Source organism: Ascaphus truei, chromosome 3, assembly GCF_040206685.1.
Source record: "Ascaphus truei isolate aAscTru1 chromosome 3, aAscTru1.hap1, whole genome shotgun sequence".
NCBI classification, from domain to species: domain Eukaryota; kingdom Metazoa; phylum Chordata; class Amphibia; order Anura; family Ascaphidae; genus Ascaphus; species Ascaphus truei.
In genome coordinates this window covers 100,021,100-100,041,692 of record NC_134485.1, presented here as the reverse complement: position 1 = coordinate 100,041,692, position 20,593 = coordinate 100,021,100, and the positions used below count along the sequence as shown (strand labels likewise).

At 41.5% G+C, this 20,593-nt stretch overlaps 1 protein-coding gene across 7 annotated transcripts in view; it reads left to right on the top strand.

The window, feature by feature from the left end:
* The window catches only part of LOC142491674 (CD99 antigen-like), a 67,015-nt gene extending 56,876 nt beyond the window's left edge, over window positions 1–10,139 (top strand). For 5 of the 7 annotated variants that reach the window (XM_075594586.1, XM_075594585.1, XM_075594584.1 and 2 more), the window contains 2 exons: window positions 4,906–4,962; window positions 7,473–10,139. In XM_075594586.1, coding sequence (XP_075450701.1) covers window positions 4,906–4,962; window positions 7,473–7,495 — 80 coding nt within the window. In that variant the 3' untranslated portion in view covers window positions 7,496–10,139. Of the gene's footprint in view, window positions 1–1,245; window positions 1,312–4,905; window positions 4,963–7,472 lie in introns of all 7 variants that reach the window. The other 2 variants (XR_012800448.1, XR_012800449.1) reach the window with 1 other exon arrangement.
* Window positions 10,140–20,593: the final 10,454 nt, after the last annotated feature.

Sequence of the window (20,593 nt, the reverse complement as noted above, 5' to 3'; positions counted from 1 at the left end):
ATTGAAGCTTTTTATACATACTTTTTGGCCCCTATTCAATATGCTGTGAAGCTGCTCCGTATGCCGGAGAAGGTGTTGTCCTCATTCATTAGAATGGAGCCGATCTCCTCTTCTTTAAAGCAGAGAAGCATATTCACAGCATAATTAATAGAAGCCTTTGTGTGTACAGCAAATAAAAATGCCACTTGTGAACACGTTCCCATTTTTCAGACGGGTCCATAAACCTGCCTTTCCCCATTTATTTTTTAACATACAATGGTTCCACCGTAGCCGGGGATTCTGGGTAATGGCATGCAAATGAGCACGATCACACTTTCATCCTCCATTTTAACATGGATCCCTACAACCTTATGCCTGTTGTATTACACCTTCCTCACACCAAGACCCAAAAGGTGAAAACGGTTGTATGTGAGTACGCTTACTGGCCATGCACGTCTTTAACCCAGGCTCTGCTGAAAAAGCTGTGGAAGACCGCGCTTATAGTACTGGCGACGCGCCACCAGCGAAAGTTGTAATTTGACTTGAAGTGACTGTCGCCAGCGACGTCACCAAAGGGGGCGGGGCAGCGGTCTCTGATGTGTATAGAGACAGTCACATGTGGCGACTGTCTCTACAAAATCAAATAGACCTGGCTTCCAAATTTTCAGACGCGACGTCGCTCCATCACCGTCGCGCTTACTATAAACGCTGGCGACGGAGTCAATTGATTTGTTTTGGAGCGACATCGCCGTCGCAAGGCACTATAAGCGCAGCATAATACGGTGGGCATAACTTTCTAGGGCTCCAAGTTAAAATGGATAAAAAGCAAATGGTGACACCGTGCTCATTTGCATGTCATTACCCAGACTCCCCGGCTGCAATGGAAGCACCTTGTATGCTAAGAAATAATGGGGAAAGGCAGGTTTGTGAACCTGTCTTAGACCTGTTAATGTGCTCAAGTGGTATTTTTAATTGCTGTACGGTGGAGGGTTTTTCTTTTTTTTTTTTTTTAAAACACTCGCCATAACTTTGTGTCTGACTTCTGTGAGAGAAATTCTGTTGAAGTCTTGACCACAAATGTATTGGAGAAGGAGCCTCACTTTTTAAAGGGCCGTCTCACTCCATCTGTATTGGACACAGCCTGCATGAGCTTTCTCTTCCTTTATTTACTCTCACCTTGGGGCAAGCATTTTAAAAGGCAGTGAAACTTGCATGCCTGTGGTAGGTTCAATACAAGATGCCCATATGTCCTTCCTTCTGGTCTAGATCCTGCAAGTAACCTGCTGTCGTACTTTAGGAAGTCTGGAGGAACTGTGACTAAGGTTTGAACTGGTGAGCTCTGCAGAACAAAGGGCCCAGAAACTGCAGCAGCATAGTGTTTTACGTCCCTTATATTTGATCTGTTTTACACACTGCTGACAATCTTTTTGCCAAGCAATATTTACATATGCACCGTTTATCTTGAATTTATTTAGCAATGGCCTATACCGAAATAACCATAAAGGTATATCGATTTAAAAACTCATTTGATAGTGTGTGCAATAAAAATCTCAGTGTATTTACACAAACTAGGAAGTTTTATTAAGTTGGTTATCAGTTGCTGGGCTCAAACGTGTAAGGACTGAAAAGTAATGACATTTCCTGCTTGAGTACCTACTTTTCATATCTTTGCTTAACATAGCCTAATTATGAAATGTGGTTCTGATGGTAAATACTGCATTGGCATTTAATTATAAGCCAATATGCTGTTATCACTAGGGATGTGCAAATGGATCAGAGTTCCCTTTATGAAAATGTTTGTGAACTGTAAAACTTTTGCAAATTTTGTGAGTTTTCACCACTCACACTTTTGTTTAGTTTGCATATTTCATACTTGCTGTAATAAAATTCAAGTATAGGCTGAAGGTCTTTCAGATGCAGTTCATCTAAATTGAATGTCCTGACCCTGTGATGGGATGCAATATCTAATCAAGAATTATAGAAGCAATTATATGCAGCAAACATGCATATATTTCAATACAGCACCACAACTTCAATCGCATAACTAGTTTTAGTGGTATGAAAGGAGATGGACATACAGTATTCATTTTACGTGGAGTGGAGACTCTCTCTGCAAAAGTCTAATTACAAGTTTTGTGACATAGTTGACATGCTGAAAAAAACAAAAATGTGTGTAAGATATCGTGCAAATAAAGGTGTATGTGTATGCAGCACTGTATTAAGAAAAAAGATAAAGTGCAAATAAGAAAAAAATGAACTGGAAAAGAGAAAAAAAATTCTCTGGCTCTATAGTAAGAAAAAAAACCTTGAGTTTTTAATTAAAAATCTGGAGTCGAGGGCAGTTGCTGAGGATGGACCATATCAAGACTTTTCTAAAATGCAAAATAGAGAAGCGCACAAACCGTCAAATGTTTTTACCTTTTAATAAAAATGTCAGTTCCCTCCAAGAGCCCTATTCATTCTGGTAAGCAGTTTGTTGCTGCACAGCGAAGGATGGATCCACATCCAATCAAGGCCCTTACTCGATACTCTGAAGCTGCTTCCCAGTAGAGCAGTGTTCTGCTCCATTCACATGTAGAGAGCTTTTCCAACATGGGGAAGGGACTTCACAGTATATTGAAACTAAACTCACTCATTTTTCTGTAAGTCACTGGCTTTGAGTTGGTCTCAATGAACGTTATCAGCGTTTGGTAGCCTTCAGTGGAATCTTGCTGATGGAAATCTTAACGTACTGTAACCCCCATTCCCCGACTACAAATGGTGTTACATCAGATTTAGTCCATATATCTTGTGTAGTGTCAATAGCAGATGGTAAGGAAGAATTATGCAAGTTGGCAGATACATTCTCACTGCTTTAGCGCATTCTATAAAGTGCCATTATACAGTACATACATGTTCTAAATAGCTTCTTAGTTTGGGCCCTAATAAATCATATGACTGTGGTACATCATAAATGTCAAATATCCAAACTACAAATTTCATATTCATGAAATTAGTCTTGCAATCAGGTGACTTACTAAGCTACAGAAGTCATTTTAACAAAAAATATTTGTTCGCATCATTTTAATTTTGCTTTTCTATTCTTTGCTCATATTCTGTTAGACTATGATAAAAAAAATTGCCACAGCATTTGAGTGCTTCTTATGGTATGTGATTTCTGTTTTTTAAACCTGATGTGGACCAAATAATTACCTTACATACGTGGTCGTTGTATTTTGAAGTTAATGGAATGCCTGTTCTAGTTTAAAATGTTATTGTTTAATGTAGCATTGCAGGGTCATATAATATATATATATATATTTGCCCAAAATTAGCTCATTTTAATGTAACTGTATCTACAAAGCCACGATGGACACACCGCTGTCCCAGTCACTTTTTTTTTTAAGTATAAAATGGGGGGGTTAAGGTGTGAGAGAATAAAAGCTTTTAGATTTGGGTTGTTCAGTGTTCTCCATCTCCTTGATTCAATGTCTGCCAATACAATTTAAACTGGGATTAATGCTAAATTTGTTAATTAAATGGTGATTGCGAATCGGCAACATTTGCTTGGCTGTCATTGATTAGCATATGCACAGGTTGGGTTGGTGGAGAAGTGATAATAATTGTGACACTACAAAAAATGGTGGTGGTCCTAGGTCATGCCTGGGTTCTTAAAGAGGTGAAGTGTACAATAGATGTATTACCAAAAGTGCAGGTTCTGTCCCAGTACTTCATCTGCACTGCATCTGGTGAACGTTCAACATTCAACGTGAACTAGCTGAAGACCTCTAATATAGCTTGTTGTAGGAGATTTTTGTCTTAAAATTTAGCCACCACAACCCGTATAATGTAACCCAACAATGTTTCTGTTTTTAAAGAAGCAAACGTTCACCTCCCCTTTTTTAAAGAATTGTTTTTTGTTTTTTAAATCATCGTAAGCAAAACCATATATCCAGGTTGAATGTGTAATTTTGCATAGGCCACAATAGTATAGTTTTTCACAGTAGAAAAATCAATTCTGCCATTCCCAATTGATGGGCATGCAGTTTATACTGTATACATGGTCACTTAATGTTCAGCATTCCAACTAATATGGTCACTTAAAGGGGTAGTTCCTCCTAGGACCAAAGTGAATTAATTACAGTGTCCTATTTAAGGGGTCTCAAAAAGTGGGTTAAAAAAAAGGCCTCCGTTACCCAGATGTATTTTAGAAAGTTTAACTTGGGAAGGGTTTCATTTCTTCTGGCTACTCCCTTGCTGGTCAGTCCGCTCAGCAAGTGCTTGTACAGCCAGAGTGCCCCCTCCCTGCAACTTTATGGGCTCTCTGATTTAGGACAGGGTGAGAGGATACAGGAAACTGCTGATTTGACACACACTTTGCCAATCAGAAGCTCCTAAGAAATTGAACTGGTCAACGATATGAGATTGCACCTTTAACGTTTACTTAGTCAATTATTTTTGTAAGGCATTGCTGTCCCATTTTATCTCCTATTGTCCCGATGTAGTTCCCAAGGATTTAATCTGGCTCACAAAACTGCTGATAAATTATAACCGATGAGCAGATCTGTGGAATACAATAGAGATGGTGCTTGCCGTTAAATGAAGACTGTTTTGCAGTAGAGGGTTTTGGAAATGGAAAGTTCTTTATGATCATTGCTTTACTTCACATACCTACACCAGTGTCCACATAAATCGTTTTGTACCCCACTACTAAAACGGTTTGGCCATTGACTGTGGGAAAGCAGGGCAGTTCTATTCTATAGGATCCGATCAAGATACCTTGCTCTAGTCACTCAAACTGTCTTCTGTTGGCAATCCAGCTCAGTGAGGCAGGATGTATGAACATGCCTCCTAGGGCTTAATCTACAATCTGTTTGCCACTGTTACTGTATACAGTAGGCCGTGACACTTGCTATAACAATAACCTGTATCTCCATTTTATTTAAGATGACCCAGAAAATGTAAACATGGAAAGCCACAAAGGAGAACAAAGAGAGCCCCAAGGTTAGTAATCGGTTTAATAATGGCTCAACTGTATTAATAACTTGCTCCATGTCCTTTGCTTGTCGGCATAAAATATCAAGTCTTACTGTATTTTGAAGGCCTCACTTCAGTACTGCACCAATGAACATTAAGGGTTTTTATTGTTGAAACTTTACATCAAAATGCACAGGATAAATGCATGTCAACAATACACTAAAACCCAATACCTGTTGCGCAGTTTGGTATTTATTATAATCTGCATAAAAGTAATATTTTGAATATCTAAGAGCAGAAACTGATCTACTAAATACGCTAAAACCCAACATTTCATCTTTTATTTTCTATTAACAGAAACCTTGCAAAGACTATATGCACTAGGTTATTACCTAGGAGACTGGTTGTTTGAAACCTTAGTAGCATTTCAGTTTAGTTACCGCTCTTCTTGATAAATATCTGAATTTTTGTTTACTTGGTTGATACTAGTTAGCTTAGCTTTTCCCTCACCTTACATACAGCAAATATAAGGCTCCGTTATGTTTATTTTGTGTGAATTACCAATATGTTTTTGTATACGGTCATTTAATTTTTACTTATCGCAACGAAAATAGACAAACCTTTTTAAATGTGTTTTGGCTATAGTCCCTAAATACATTTTAGCATGCTCATTTCAAAGTAACTTTCATATACTGTATCTGCTTTATGAATAATAAGTGTTAAACCTTCAGACTGTGTGTATTTTAATTTCTGTGCAATTTTACAATTTGTCACGCCTGTGTCCACACCCCAAAGGGTGACATCAACTTTTGTGCCATAATGAATTAAACTTGCTTTGAAACCGTGTCTTTGTAATATGGTATACAAAGTACGGGTAGAATGCCCCATACGCCTCTTGGTGATAATGTACTTTCTACATTTTGTTCCGGCATGTTTTAGTCATTTATAATAGTTTTTATTTATTATTGCATAATTTGTAGGCTCATCAGGAAAAATAAACTAGGACTTCTTCTACCATTTATTTATTTCTGTAACCCTATGGGTGCCCCAAGATGGAGCCACCACCCAGGGTCTGGCACACAATGGGGCCTGCCCCATGATGCATTGCTTTTGTCCATGGGGAGATCACGTCATCGCAATGTGCCATAGGGGCTGTAGCACTCTAGTGCCATGGCCCCTATGGCTCTCAAAGGGTTAAATATGTTTTACTGTGATCAGTGTTAAAGCTGCAGTTCAGTCAATATCCTGCATGTGTGTTTTTTTTTAATAGATCAGTTCTGTAGTAAGAAAAAATACTTTTAGCATTTTCTGTTTTAAAAAAAAAAAACAACTTTGAAAGACCAATTTTCTTGTATTCTATTTTAATAAGCATTTACTAAGGCACTGCCCCTTCAAGCCCTGGCACACCCCTTTGTCAGCCCTGCCCTCCCTCTTGCACATGTCAGTGCAGGAGTGCTCATGAATATTCATGAGCTTCCACTGACTGACAGAAGCAGATAAAAAACATATGCCATATCTAAAGATGTCGCCAAATTTCGCCGATTAATACATGGAGAACGAATTAACTGGCAGCTATACAGTTCTTTAAGTAATTAAAGATTGCCCACATGAAACTATTGAATTAAAAAAAAAAATAAAAAAAAAAAAAGACTGAACTGCAGCTTTAAATGGAACATCCCACATTTAAGCTGTCTGAAACGGTATATGGATCTCTTTCAAATTCACTGCTCCTGTGGATCTCAACTTTGCAAAAGTATCATGAGAAATGACCGATGCTATCCTATTGGCTCATTTACGTGTGCACTGTATATCATTTCTGAGATCAGTATAAACCAGTGGCCCGAGGCACCAAGACTTTGGGGGGCCTTTCTTTGAGACGGCCCGCCTTGCAGCGTTGCCACACCATTTGATGTCTGTTTGCCCTGGCGACGCTGCAGGAGGAGGGCTGCTCCGGAGAAGGTGATAGACCCCTCACTTATATGTGCGCATACACGCACATGTGTGTGCATGAATACATATACACATGCTTAGATATATAAACACATATACACATACATACAGACCCCTACATATACACACACACACGTTTGTGTATATATATATATATATATATATATATATTATACAAACTTACAGTCGCGCACATGTACGCATATACTCTGTAGCTCCCTCCTCTCGTCGGGTGGAAGTTGAATCCCGGTGCCAACAGGTGACTGCCGGCTGCTGCATGGGGAACTGCAGCACTGCCCCACGGTGGCGTGTGCGTAGTGGGTAATCCGACACTGGCACAGTATAAACACTAGAAGGGGTTAGTTGGTTACTACAGTGGATGATACTTTTTACACACTTGCAACGATGAGATGTTCCACAACGCAGTGAAATTCAACCCGCTTGTGGATTTTAAAAATCCAAGTACTTGGTAGATATTTTAGATTTACCTTGAGTTATATACTTAATGATGGCAATGGAAAAAAATATATATATGCTTTAAGTTGACAATATTTAGTAAAACAAATTTTTGTTTTTTTGTTTTTCAGTTCAAAGCAGTCTTCTTCAGTAATACTCCTAAAGAAGGTGTAGCGTAAAAACTGCAAGGACTTCCTTAAAGAAAAAATTATCTGCGTTCGCAAAAAGGCCGTTTGCCAATTTTCAGGAAAAAAACAATTGGGGAGATTGGAGGAAAATATGAAAATCAACGACTTTAAGACTCTCTTGTGGGCTGCCCCATCAATTAGTTCTGATCTTCACTTACTATGTTATCACGTCTGCAGGTCTGGGGTACTGACAACTGGGAGTAATGTATTGTTTTGTACCTTTTTTAGTTATCAGACCTATTCATTCCCATGTATCAAAACCCACTTTATTTCCTCTATATGTTGCTTTTACGATTCTTTCACACCTTGACAAATAGTACAGTTCAGTGTTATTTTCTTTAATCCTCTAAACCTACTTGCGGTATACTTTAAAAAAAAAAAAAATAATAACATACTCCTAGCCAGGAAAGCTACACCTCTAACAACACTGTGCATCCATGTGTTTCACGGGCCTTTTTTTCAGGCTAAACAAATGGCGCAGTGTTTAAACTGCACAATTTCAAAACTCTAGGTTTTTTTTTTCTTTTCTTGTGTAGCAATGACAGTGCGCAGAGCTGTACATCTTTTTAATAGGATCAAAAAAACGAATCTCCGCCCCGTAGAGATTACAATCTATGATTTTGGTGCCTGAGGCACAGGGTGATAGTGACTAGCCCAAGGTCACAAGGAGCTGACACAGAGTTTGAAGTAGGGTTCCCTGCTTCAAACTCTGCCCTTGTTTTCAGAGTCGGCACCTTGGCTCACTGAGCCACTCCTACAAGCGTATGTGTTTTTGTTCTTCCACCCGCTTCAGGTCTATCCTTTAAAAGAATAAATAAATACAAATTAGCCATCTGGATTAAGCAGTTTGTACAATAGCTGCAGCTAAGTACAGTATGTACAGAATCATCAACAAATCAAGATCACTTAATTTAAAAGAATAAGGCCGTGCATTGCCTTAATTATGGAAACTCCAGGGCTACCTCATAATTCATCTGCGATCTCTTGAACTTGTGCTTTTCATATACACACATTCAGAGTTTTAGGCTGTGAAATTTGTAGACCCTGCCTTCTTTTATAATCAAGTGTGTCTCTATCTTTTGGTCTCATTGCCAAATTTGTCATGTCGTTTTTTTGTTTAGTTGTGTTTTGTATTACTTTGCACTGTGTTCATAGACACTCCGAAAAAAATGCCTGATACTGAAATTGGGAATGTTTAGAATGCAGAAAGAAAATACAATTTCTCTACCATCGCAAAAATAATGCTTTAAAATGCTTTGCGGGACCGCTGTAACTGTTTCACACGAAGTAGAGCTGTTGAAATGAGTGGTTACCACAGTTGACATAACCATCTAGTAAATGATCCCTACAGATTTCAGCCTATTTCCCCCGAACCCCCATATTAACATAAGAGTTTTCATATTGGAGCAATTCAGTCAACAACTCAGACAGGCAATTTTTTCTGTTTGCAAAAGCAGTTTTTGTGATTGACACGTTTTCGTGCAATTTTTAAGGTTCTGAATTTTAGAACGGTGCATGCCTGTTGGACCAAAGTGAAATTATGGTAGCCATATTTAGTATTCGTGATTTGATGGTATTAAACACACACACAAAAAACACAGAAATCGAACACACAAGTTTTCTTGGTTTTGATTGTTTCTTGTTTTCTCCCTCTTGGCAATATCAATGTGTGAACATCTCCCCTTATCAGGCACCCAAGAGGTAGAGGTCTGCATTTTGGTTTTCTTATTGTATGTCGATCACCCTTTACTTACAGGTATATTCATAGCAATACAATGCACATAATTGGACAAACTGCCAAGAAAATTTGTGGGTTTTTTTTCACACAATCGTGCAAATCTACCACAAATCCCATCTTCAATATACCGTGAAACAGATTCCTCATGCTGGATAATAGTTAGTCCCGTTCATTTGAATGGAGTTGAACTTCTCTAGCACTCGAAAATCGCTCCATCGTATTGCATAGTGTCCTAAGAAAGGGGGTAGTTACTTAAACATGGGGTAATAGGACCAAAAAATAAGAAAGATAAGAACTCCCAAATACTATTATGGTTTGCAAAACTACTTTTCAAAATATACATACATACATTTTGAGTAATTAACCCAATAACTAGATTTTACTGCCGTTAGTTCATTTTGTTAAGTGGGACTGTGCCTTTAGCAAGTTACTTGCAGTGAATCGGTACAAACTCTTGTAATTCAGTATAAAGTTCAAACAGACCATTTTGGCCAAGGCAATATTGGCTTGGTGTTTGTTTGTAATGTGTAGGTTTTTTTCATGCAATTCTATTTAAATTTGCCAACCTTGCATGAATAGGTTTTACGTTTGGGGGTTATGCTTTAATATGCTTCAGTGCTGATCTGCGCACCCCCCCCCCCCCCGTGGGGAATTCATTAATACAGGGTATTGCACCACAGTCCAGCGTTAACTAGCATGTTAGTTAACGCAGGATCTTGGTGGAATAACTGGTTTTGGAGGTTATTGAGTTTTAGCATAAATTGTATGAAGGGTAACTTTTAAAATGGTTTGTGAACATGGTCAACTGAATGTTTTAAGTTGTGTTCGTTAGCTATTTAATGTGCCCAATAAAGAATTTTTTTTAATAAAAACTTTTGTCATTTTTAATTTAATTACATATAGTGCCTTTCTCCCAATGGGACTCAAAGCTCTTCAATTACAGTATAGTGCGCAGCACATATGAATTTTACAGACACAGTCCCTGCCCTGATGCGCCTATAATTAGGGTGACCAGATGTTCCGGTTTAGCCAGGACAGTCCTGGTTTTTTAATGTCTGTCCCGGCTGCCCGACATTCTTTAAAATGTCCCGTTTTTTTGTGGCTGTCCCGGTTTTGACCATCAGAGCAGGGGGGGGCAGGGGGGGGGCAGCAGAAAGCAAGAATGCTGGGAGGAGCAGGAGAGGAGAGACCGGGTCTGAGCTGCAGAGGGTGGGGGGCGGGGTTTGTGTCAGCAGAGCCCCAGCAGTGAGGGCTTCCGGTGTCTGCTGCCAGGGCTCAAGATTTCCCCCCCCCCCCTCCATATTACAGGTATGGTCCAGAATGGACACACACACATTTATAGGGAGACAGAAACACACAGCGCATGGGGGGGAGAGACACACAGCACATGGGGGAGAGAGACACACAGCGCATGGGGGAGAGAGACATACAGCGCATGGGGGGGGAGAGAGACAGCGCATGGGGGGGTGAGAGCGCATGGGGGGAGAGAGACACAGCACATGGGGGGGGGAGACAGCACATGGGGTGGGGGAGAGACACAGCACATGGGGGGGAGAGAGACCCAGCGCATGGGGGGGAGAGAGACACAGTATGGCGGGAGAGACACAAAGCATGGGGAGATAAAGCATGTGGAGAGAGAGACACAGCATGGGGAGAAAGATACACAGCATGGGGAGAAAGAGAGACATACCCACACAGCATGGGAAGAGAGAGACACTATAGGGAGACACACACAGAATGGGGGGAAGAGAGAGACACAGCATGGGGAGTGAAAGAGACAGAAACAGAATGGGAGAGAGACACAGCATTGGGAGTGAAAGAGACACACAACATGGTGAGACACAACGGGGGAAAGAGCATGGGGAGAGACAGAATGGGGGAGAGAGACACTGAGAATTGGGGAGAGACACAATGGCAAGGGTGGAACAAGAATGGGGGGAAATGAGAATGGAGGGATGGGGGGTGGAACAAGAATAGGCTGTGTGAGAGGGGGGCGGAGAGACATAGAGGAGACAGTATAGTTGATATAAAAAATGTTTTATTATAAAACAAATTACGTGTCACGGTTTTTACATTTGGAAATCTGGTCACCCTACTTATAATCTGTCTTTGGTGCTTGAGGTACAGGGAGATAAAGGGATTTGCCCAAGGTCACAAGGATTCCCTGATTCAAACTCAATTTCGTTGTTTACAGTCAGTGTCTTTACTCACTGAGCCACTCCTTTTTACAACTTAATCTAGGTCTTGCAACCACTTCTGCACGTAATGTAGCACCTGCATTGAATAATTCAGAACACTGATCATGCAAAAAATAAACACAGAATTTCGTGGCGTGTTAGGAGCCCAGCTGTTTTTCTCTTCCCCCTCAAAAATAACGACAGATGTGAGTGGGGGATAAACAAGGCCACAGCTTTATTTATATTTTAACCAGAGGTGTTTTTTTTTTTACCACATGCCAGGCCAGAGCCCTGAACGGCATTGTAACTCCTGCTGCCACCCATACATACCAGGCTTGGCATAGATATTACGACCAGCCCCAATGAGGGCACCATTTTATCCGGCAGCCTTATACCTCTTGGTCTATCCGAGTCTGGCAGGCCCACTACCCACCATGCCCAAAGACATTGACACCATAAATTGACCTGGGCACTGCCATGGTGATAGCATGCTCTGTGCCCTTCTGCATGTTCATGTTAAATGTATCGTAGCGTTTATATATCTCCCATTGCCTCGTGGTCCCAGGTACCATGCCAAAGCAACCTCTGAATAATTTACGCTGCATGTATGCACGCCACATCCGTCTGACAACGTAACCTCCGTTGTCTTGCCAGTTCTGGCAACACCTGCATCCGGTAACAAACTTTCTTGGAAAATCTGTTCTGTGGGGAATCCGTGCCAACAGCTGTATAGTCGCTCCTGTGAGTGGCTCAGAGAACAAACCGTTCCACACACCAGTGATCCACCTGCAAACAATGCCCTTGATGCGTCGAACAGTTGCAAGTCTGCATCCCAATTGATTGTCTGTTATAATGCGCCTTTCATAAATCCTCCTTTTGGGTCTTTTGTGTGCAAAATTATTCAGTACGCTAACACCATAAGATGCCATGGTTAGCTGTATAGAGAGTGCCTGCCCCCTGGGGGAAATCTGCACTAGCAGACGGGAGGGGAAATAACCTCCGTTTGGTGTCAAAATACTCATGTAATATCACTACATTAACCATTTCAGTTCACTACCAATAGCCACGGGTCATTACCCAGTACGGCTGACGCAACAACTATACAGCCAAATAATATCAGCCCACTATATGCGGGGGACACACTTACATCTACACACTGTAACCTTATATTTGGGGGCCTGAGGGCGGCAGCTCCCTGTGCTCACAATGGTTACGGTAAACAGATAGGTGGCCGCTCGCCTGTACAAGACGGACAGACAAAATAAGTATTCTGCAACAATTTAAAGAATTGTGGTTACTGAACGTTAGAATATACTGTACAGTAACGGCAGCCACAGGAGGGGAAATAACCTCCGTTTGGTGACCATACACTCGTAGTAACACTACATTAACCCTTCCAGGGCTGGAGAGCCATCTGCATATACATGAGCATTTACAAGCACAGATAATAGCAACGTGGCAAACTATATCTATATATCACTTACCACAAATACAAAAGGGAAATGACCCATCACGGAGGGTATAACAACTGTGCAACTTAATACCACTAGCTCAATATATGCGGAAGACACTTCTCCATCTAAACACTTAATTCAGTATTTAAAAGCCTCAAGGAGACTGCTCTGAGCCTAAAGAGCTGGCGCTGTAGAGAGAGACATCGCTCTGAACCCACAAAGGATAACACCACTAACCCTCTCAGTGCTGGAGGGCTGCCTGATGATAAACTCTGTCACAACATAGGGTTAACACATCCACCATACCACGAAATCGTGATACAACAATGATATATACTTACCAGTACCATCAAAGGGGTCAATAAACACCCAGACTACGAGCTAACCACTCTATCCTGTAGTACCAGTCACCCTTGTCTTGCAGGAGGAGGTATACCTCTACATATAGACCCCAGTGGGTAGACTAGGAGGATAATCACTATTCTGTTAGCAGCAGTATTTATGGACTAAGGACCAACTTAGATCTATGCAACAAGCCTATACTAGTGCCAAGTGTACCCGACACATTGCCACCACAGACTCTGTGTCAATCAAACTTTGATAGATAAACACATTTATAGGGCTGCGCTGACTTACTACAGTGTCTACATCATATGGTAGTCCATATATCATAGGTGTGTAGCTACATTTGCTTTTTAACTTCAATCAATGTAGTATCTTATTATTACATTGGTACTATGTGTTATTAAACTTTGATTTTAGACTGTTTTTTTCGTATTTGTTTTGAGACCATCATTATTATATATAAACTAATTTGGTCAGTAGTGCACCATATAAGAGATTGTAGGACTGAAACGGATATCCCCCTTTCTGATATTATCCCCCTTTCTGATATTATCCCCCTTTCTGATATTATCCCCATGGTTCCTAAACCTGATTTGCTATTTTTGACATTAAAGCATACCCAGTTGTCAATGGGAGACTCGGGAGTATGTAACCTGCTGCCTTAATGCTTCCGAAATGACCCTTCATTTCTTGCCATATGCATGTATGCTGATATAAATACAAATTTTTCTGTCACATTGAAAACTCACAATACATAAATTCTTCAGATGGGCTCAGGGAACCCCACACAGGTTTTATATATGCCACCAAAAATTAAATCAATTTGGGTTTGGAAGCAGAACGGCACAGCCTATTCTGCCAAAGGCTCCTAATTCCATGTCGCCATAAGGTCCCAGTCCGAGTGCATGGGCCGCCTTCACAAGATATATTTCTTCTCTTCACCACATATGCGAGTGGTACCAAGCTATTTTATGTAAACAATACAGTGAAATAATTAGGCGCTCCTACACATTCAATTTGGCGTGTTATATTCAAGTGACAAAAATATATTACAGGGTTATTTGTGTATAATTTGTGACGTTATAAAATAAATAATGTGATAAGTGCACAGTAAAAAAAATATATAATTGAAACTCCCTGCTCAAACCCTCTGGTAGGGCCTGTCCACGTTGGTCCCTGCAGATTCAAGATTTCTTCAAAAATCATGGGAGAAATGCAAGAAAAAAGGAGAAAAAACAACTAAGTGTAGATGATTTAAATCCAATTACTATTTTATGCCACCATTGCTGTATGTGATGTTGCAATTCAGGAATTAAGCAAAAACAACTCAAACAAGGCAGAGGCCTCTTGTTAGTCATTAAACTAATTTAGGGCAGTTGTTGGGCTGCCCACTTTTTTCCCCTCCCTCTGCGATTAAACTCTGCCTTTACCTCCACTTCCAACAAGCTCTATGAGAAACAAACTCATCCCCAGTGGTGGTCAGCCACTCATTGCCTCTCTGTAGCCCCGATAAACGTGTAACTGACCGTGTTAACCCTCTGTCGCAAGCCTTAATGTTGAATTTCTAGGGAGCCCAACAAAACAATTTGTGTTTCAAAAGGGTTGCAGATGCCCAAAACGCCTACTTTTGGCTTTAACTGAGGAATTTGAACATCAATGGAGTTCTATTTTAGATGACTGTTCCTTCAAACTAATGGATTTCATTATACAACATAAGACAAAAGATAAAATGAGATTTGAAAAACAAGTGAAGGATATATTAGAAAACTTGAAAGGATATGTTCAAATAGAGGGTTTTATGGAATTAGATAAAAATATATATTGAACCAACAGAGAAAGAAACCTTATAAAAAGCACACGGACTTACCAAGCAAGTGTAAACAAGGATTTTATTAAAGTGAATAAAAACAAGGGATAAGATTAAAAGATGAGGGGGACTCAACTCTACCAAGTCTATATACCTTGAGGCAAGGGTCTAACCATAGAGCCAAATCTGACACCCAAAAGACACAGGGAGCTCTGTAAAAGCACACATGTGAAACCTGTAAACACACTTAAAATAAGTACATCCACAGATAAGTAATCACCACACAATCTAGGTGAAAAGTTGCATAGAGTGGAGGCAAAGATAGTACAGATAGCAGTATTGTATATACGTCACCACTCAGAATATGGGTGTCACGGGCAATAAGTTGGCCAAGGCCTCATGTCAGGAAAAAAGAGGTAGGGGCCCCCCTCAACAGACTCCCACTCCAACGCGTTTCGACTTGAAACTGTCTTCTTCTGGGAGTGGTGAGGGGAGAAATGAGCTAGCATTTATAGGTAAAGTTAGTGGGGAGAAATGGCGCCAAATTAACATGTAATCCACAAAAGCTATCATACATGGGAGTACTCTCTTTAAGGCATAGCGTCCTAATTGCCGAGGAGTCATGGCTATTAACCTCATTGGTTTGAGGAAATCAGGTGGTGCAGCCATAATAATACCGTGTAAATACCGGAGTATAACGTGATGACGTCATCACGCATAGCGCGTCATCACGTATAGCGCGTCATCACGTATAGCGCGTCATCACGTAGGGTTGCCATAGCAACCATAGACGCGTGTTATCAGACGGGCGCCAGCCGAGAGAACAAAGGGCTACCGGGGCTACACTGCTGTAAAATAAGTGGCCCTGCTTGTACTCCACGGGTATATAACCCTACTTAAGCCTCCATCAAGGTATAATGCACGATCGAGAAGATGACGCCATTGACGTCATCACGCATTATGAGTCATTGCTAAACAATGTGTGGGGGATCACACAAACATGAAGAGGGTAACTAATGTCTATGGGAGCATCGTAGACCACAGAAAAAAATGTTACATACACAATGATGAATCTGGAGGGGGAGTATATACAAATAAACTGACGATAGTAGAAAAATAATTATTGATCAGCAGCTGGTTAGAGAGAACATCCCCCTCATTTGGTGTACACTATAGATTCAGAGGTTGATATAATAATAGCTAATATTTACAGTGATTGTATGTAGCCATGCTGTAAAATGGACTGCAGTTTCCTCTCCTGCTGGCAGTAAGGCCTGGTAAGTAACAGGGATGCCAGCAGTAATCATGGAGGTTTACCCTCACACCCTGGTGAGGTGCCCTACGTGTGGATGGGAGTGGCTACATACTCTGAGTCCACCATTAGTGACATCAGAGATGTGCCCGCCTCCTGAGAGATATAAGGCACAGCACTGCTCAAAGTTAGGGGTTGGAGTAAGGAGCAGGTCTGCTTTGAGACCTGGGGACAGAGGGCGCTAGTGCTGTAACTAGTGGCCCTATATTGATAAATCAGCAACAAGCTGTGTACACGATACTGTGTCCAGGGACCTGGCACAGGGGTGATCTCCCTGAGGGGAGAGGGGATCCCACTCCATTGGGAGGGTGTACCTTTGAAAGGAGCACACGGTGCAATGTGTGGCTAAGTGACTTACTGCGAGGGGCAGCTAGCCCACATCAAGCAATAAAGATGACCTTGACTCACTGTGTGAGTCTGGAATTACTCAGCAGGGGAAGGCATCACCAAGAAGGAGTTCCTCATCAGAACCATCTCCCTGCGGACGCAGAGATCCTGATGAGGTGGAGGCGCTGCACTGGATATAGGTAGGACTCATGCACACTACCTCAGCTGCCTGTCTGGGTTGGCAATCCCCACACAACATCATGCGGGAGACTCAGGAGTCCTGTTGCCAACAGGCGCACCACCAGACACGACCATGTAATGGGGCTGGTTAGACCACAGGGGCCAATGTGAGATTGGGTGGGTCAGGCTAGGCCAGGAAACCCGTTACATGTATATGAAAACACAAAAATAAATAACAAAAAATATATAAAGTATACCAGATAATTATCAAAAATAGACTGTAAATAAAGGCATAATATAAATCCATAATTACTAATTGAAGCATTAGTGTGTTATATACATAAGAGCAAATGAAATTGCTTGTCATCATATAAACTTATGTTGAAAAAAGTATATCATGAAAGTACTCCATGTCACAGCAAGCCTGGAAATTGTCCAGCACTTTATCCAAAAAGTCCTAGACTCTGTGGATAACAAAGTCTAATAAAGCTTGCACATAAAAAAGTGCATAATCTTTGATACCCGGCTTATTCCATCATTATGTCTAAATTGACTCGTGCCTCAAAAAATAACGATGTCCCAAAGGCACCCGAATGGCATAGATATGGGATGGAATAGCACAAGTTTAAGAAATCATCAGGAGAAATAATAGCACTAGTGATTTACTGTGTTGAGCGGTATTTCTGTGTGTATTATCATATATATATATATATATAATTATATATATATATACAGTGGTCGACAAATCACCCAAAAATCTACTTGCCGAACAAAAAATCTACTCGCCCCTAGCCCCGCCCCCAGCCCCGCTTAAAAAAAAAAATGAATAAATTCCTAGTAAGAACAACATTTGTTTTTGACATTAGTTTATTTATTGTATTACATTATACTACAATTAGTCCTTGTTACGTGTGTGTGTGTGTGTGTTTGTGTAAATGTCGGATTTAGAAAAAAAAGCCAGATGTGAATGACTAGTTTCCTGAACCCCATAACTAGTGCCTGGACGCCCCCGCTTCACAATATCTAAAGCAGCAATCCCGCCTTGGATCTTACCTGATCCGCAGTACCTCAATGTCCAGGTACCCTCATTCCCGCAATGTTATACATTGGAGGGGAGGTGTTCCCTACCTGTCTTCTGGGTTAGGGGAGATTCTGATGTCTTCTGTGTGAAGCTCGAGAGTTAGATCTGGAAGAAAGCATTATAGGTTATTTCGGTGTAGGTATAGGGCAGTTAAGAATATAGGGTAAATAAGAGATCCAGAGTGTGGGAGAGAGAGAGAGTGGGAGAGAGAGACAGAGAGTGTGAGTGAGAGCAGACAGAGAGAGAGAGTGGGTGGGTGAGAGAGAGAGAGTGTGGGTGTGAGAGAGAGAAACACAGAGAGAAAGTGTGGGTGAGAGAGAGTGTGGGTGAGAGAGAGAGTGGTAGAGAGAGAGTGTGTGTGAGAGACAGAGAGAGTGTGGGAAAGAGAGTGGGTGAGAGAGAGAGAGTGTGGGTGAGAGAGATTGTGGGTGAGAGAGAGACACAGAGAGAGAGTGTGGGTGAGAGAGAGAGTGTGGGTGAGAGAGAGAGAGAGAGAGAGTGTGGGTGAGAGAGAGAGTGTGGGTGAGAGAGGGAGACAGAGAGACAGCGAGAGAGACAGAGAGAAAGAGAGGGAGAGTGCGACAGAGAGTGCGACAGAGAGAGAGGGAGAGTGCAACAGAGAGAGAGAGTGCGACAGAGAAAGAGAGGGAGAGTGCGACAGAGAGAGAGAGGGAGAGTGCGACAGAGAGAGAGAAAGAGGGAGAGTACGACAGAGAGAGGGAGAGTGCGACAGAGAGAGAGGGAGGGAGAGTGCGATAGAGAGGGAGAGTGCAACAGAGAGAGAGGGAGAGTGCAACAGAGAGAGAGGGAGAGTGCGACAGAGAGAGAGGATGAGTGCGACAGGGAGAGAGAGGGAGAGTGCGACATCTATGATTGCTTTCCAGAGGTTTAAAATTTAGTAGGAATAATTATATGGTGAAAAATTATGTAATGATTAGTGAATTTATTTTATTTATTTATACCATGTTTTACCAGGAAGTAATATATTGAGAGTTACCTCTCGTTTTCAAGTATGTCCTGGGCATAGAGTTAAGATGACAAATAATACATGGTTACAAATACAGTTACATAAGTGAACAGGGTATACATTATATACAAATGAATAGCAGCAAGCACTGTGGTCTTTACAGAATAATCCGTCTATTATGATACAAAATGCTGATGAAGGAAGGGCAGTAGTAGTACTTAATTGACAAGACTATACACCAAGTGGCCCTTACACTATTAAACGATAGGTCTTCATTTGTTCACTTTATTCAAGATCCCACCAAGGGTTATTTGTTGTAGGTGCAACAACTTTTACAGTTTGATAGAGTGTTACAGGTTTAAATACTGTACCTCCGAAATGTTTTGAATTGTGCGTTGAATTGTGCGTTTCCCATTATTCCTATATTTTCCTATTTATTCCTATGTGTACCGAAAGTGTACAAAACACATTTCTCCACCAGGTAGCAAGAAAGTTTGTAAGAATGCTCAAATACCCTGGTGTATGCCATAAAGTGAGTAAGACCTTATAAAAGGTATTAAGCCTTAATCCCTGAAAATTGAGAGTGAATGGGAGACCCACCACAAACAATTTCATTGGGGGCTAACAGGGCTAATAGCCCAGTACTCACGGACACCTCTTGTAGTGGATGATGTGCTGCTGCTGATAGATCCAGGGAAAAACGAAAGAAGAGAGCACCATCGATGACTGGAGTCAGGAGGGGATCCAAATAACAAATTCTTTATTGGAGTAAAAGCACAGGAAACACCTCCTATGCGTTTCGAACAAAGGTTCTTGATCCTTGATAAAGAACCTTTGTTGGAAACGCGTAGGAGGTGTTTCCTGTGCTTTTACTCCAATAAAGAATTTGTTATTTGGATCCCCTCCTGACTCCAGTCATCGATGGTGCTCTCTTCTTTCGTTTTTCTCCACCAGGTAGACTGATTATCCAGCATTAGGTCACTGGGTAAAAATCTTTTCAATTCCAATTTTTTGGTAGATATAGGACACTTACTGTTTCTTACTCATAATAATTCTTCGGATACACATGTAGCGCAGTTTCCCCCACCCTATGGGAGATGTGGTGGCTACTGAGTGTGTGGTGCTTTACCTGTGGCTCAGAGGAGGCCTGAACCTCCGCTGCTGGGACCCTGGGGTGTACCTAATCTGTCTGGGGACAGCGCCTCCACCTGTGTGGGATCCTAACTATGTCAGATAACCCGTCACAGAACCCAATACAACAATACACACAATGGTATAGATAACAGGTTTACTAACAGGCAATGGGCAATACAATAACCATAGAACGTGGCCTCGCACGGTCTTACCCACACACCATACCCTCTGTCCACACCCTGGTGGTGTTTTCCGCAAAGTACTGAGTTGCCCTGGGCACTCAACCTCCCCAGTGTCCACAGAAGCCAACCCACCCAATGTATGTGTGACAGCGCTGCCCACAACCAGTGTGAGAGTTGGTGCACTTGTAGATGGAGGTGTGATACCTGCCGGGTGCTCCAATACCTGGTAGCACCGACAGAATGGTGACAGGGATCCGATGATCTAGCGACGTGGTCCGCGATGGCATCCGCCTCTACATGGGGTGCTATCTAGCTGGAGGGTCCCATCGTAAGAGTCTCTGTATGCGGTAGTGGTCTGGT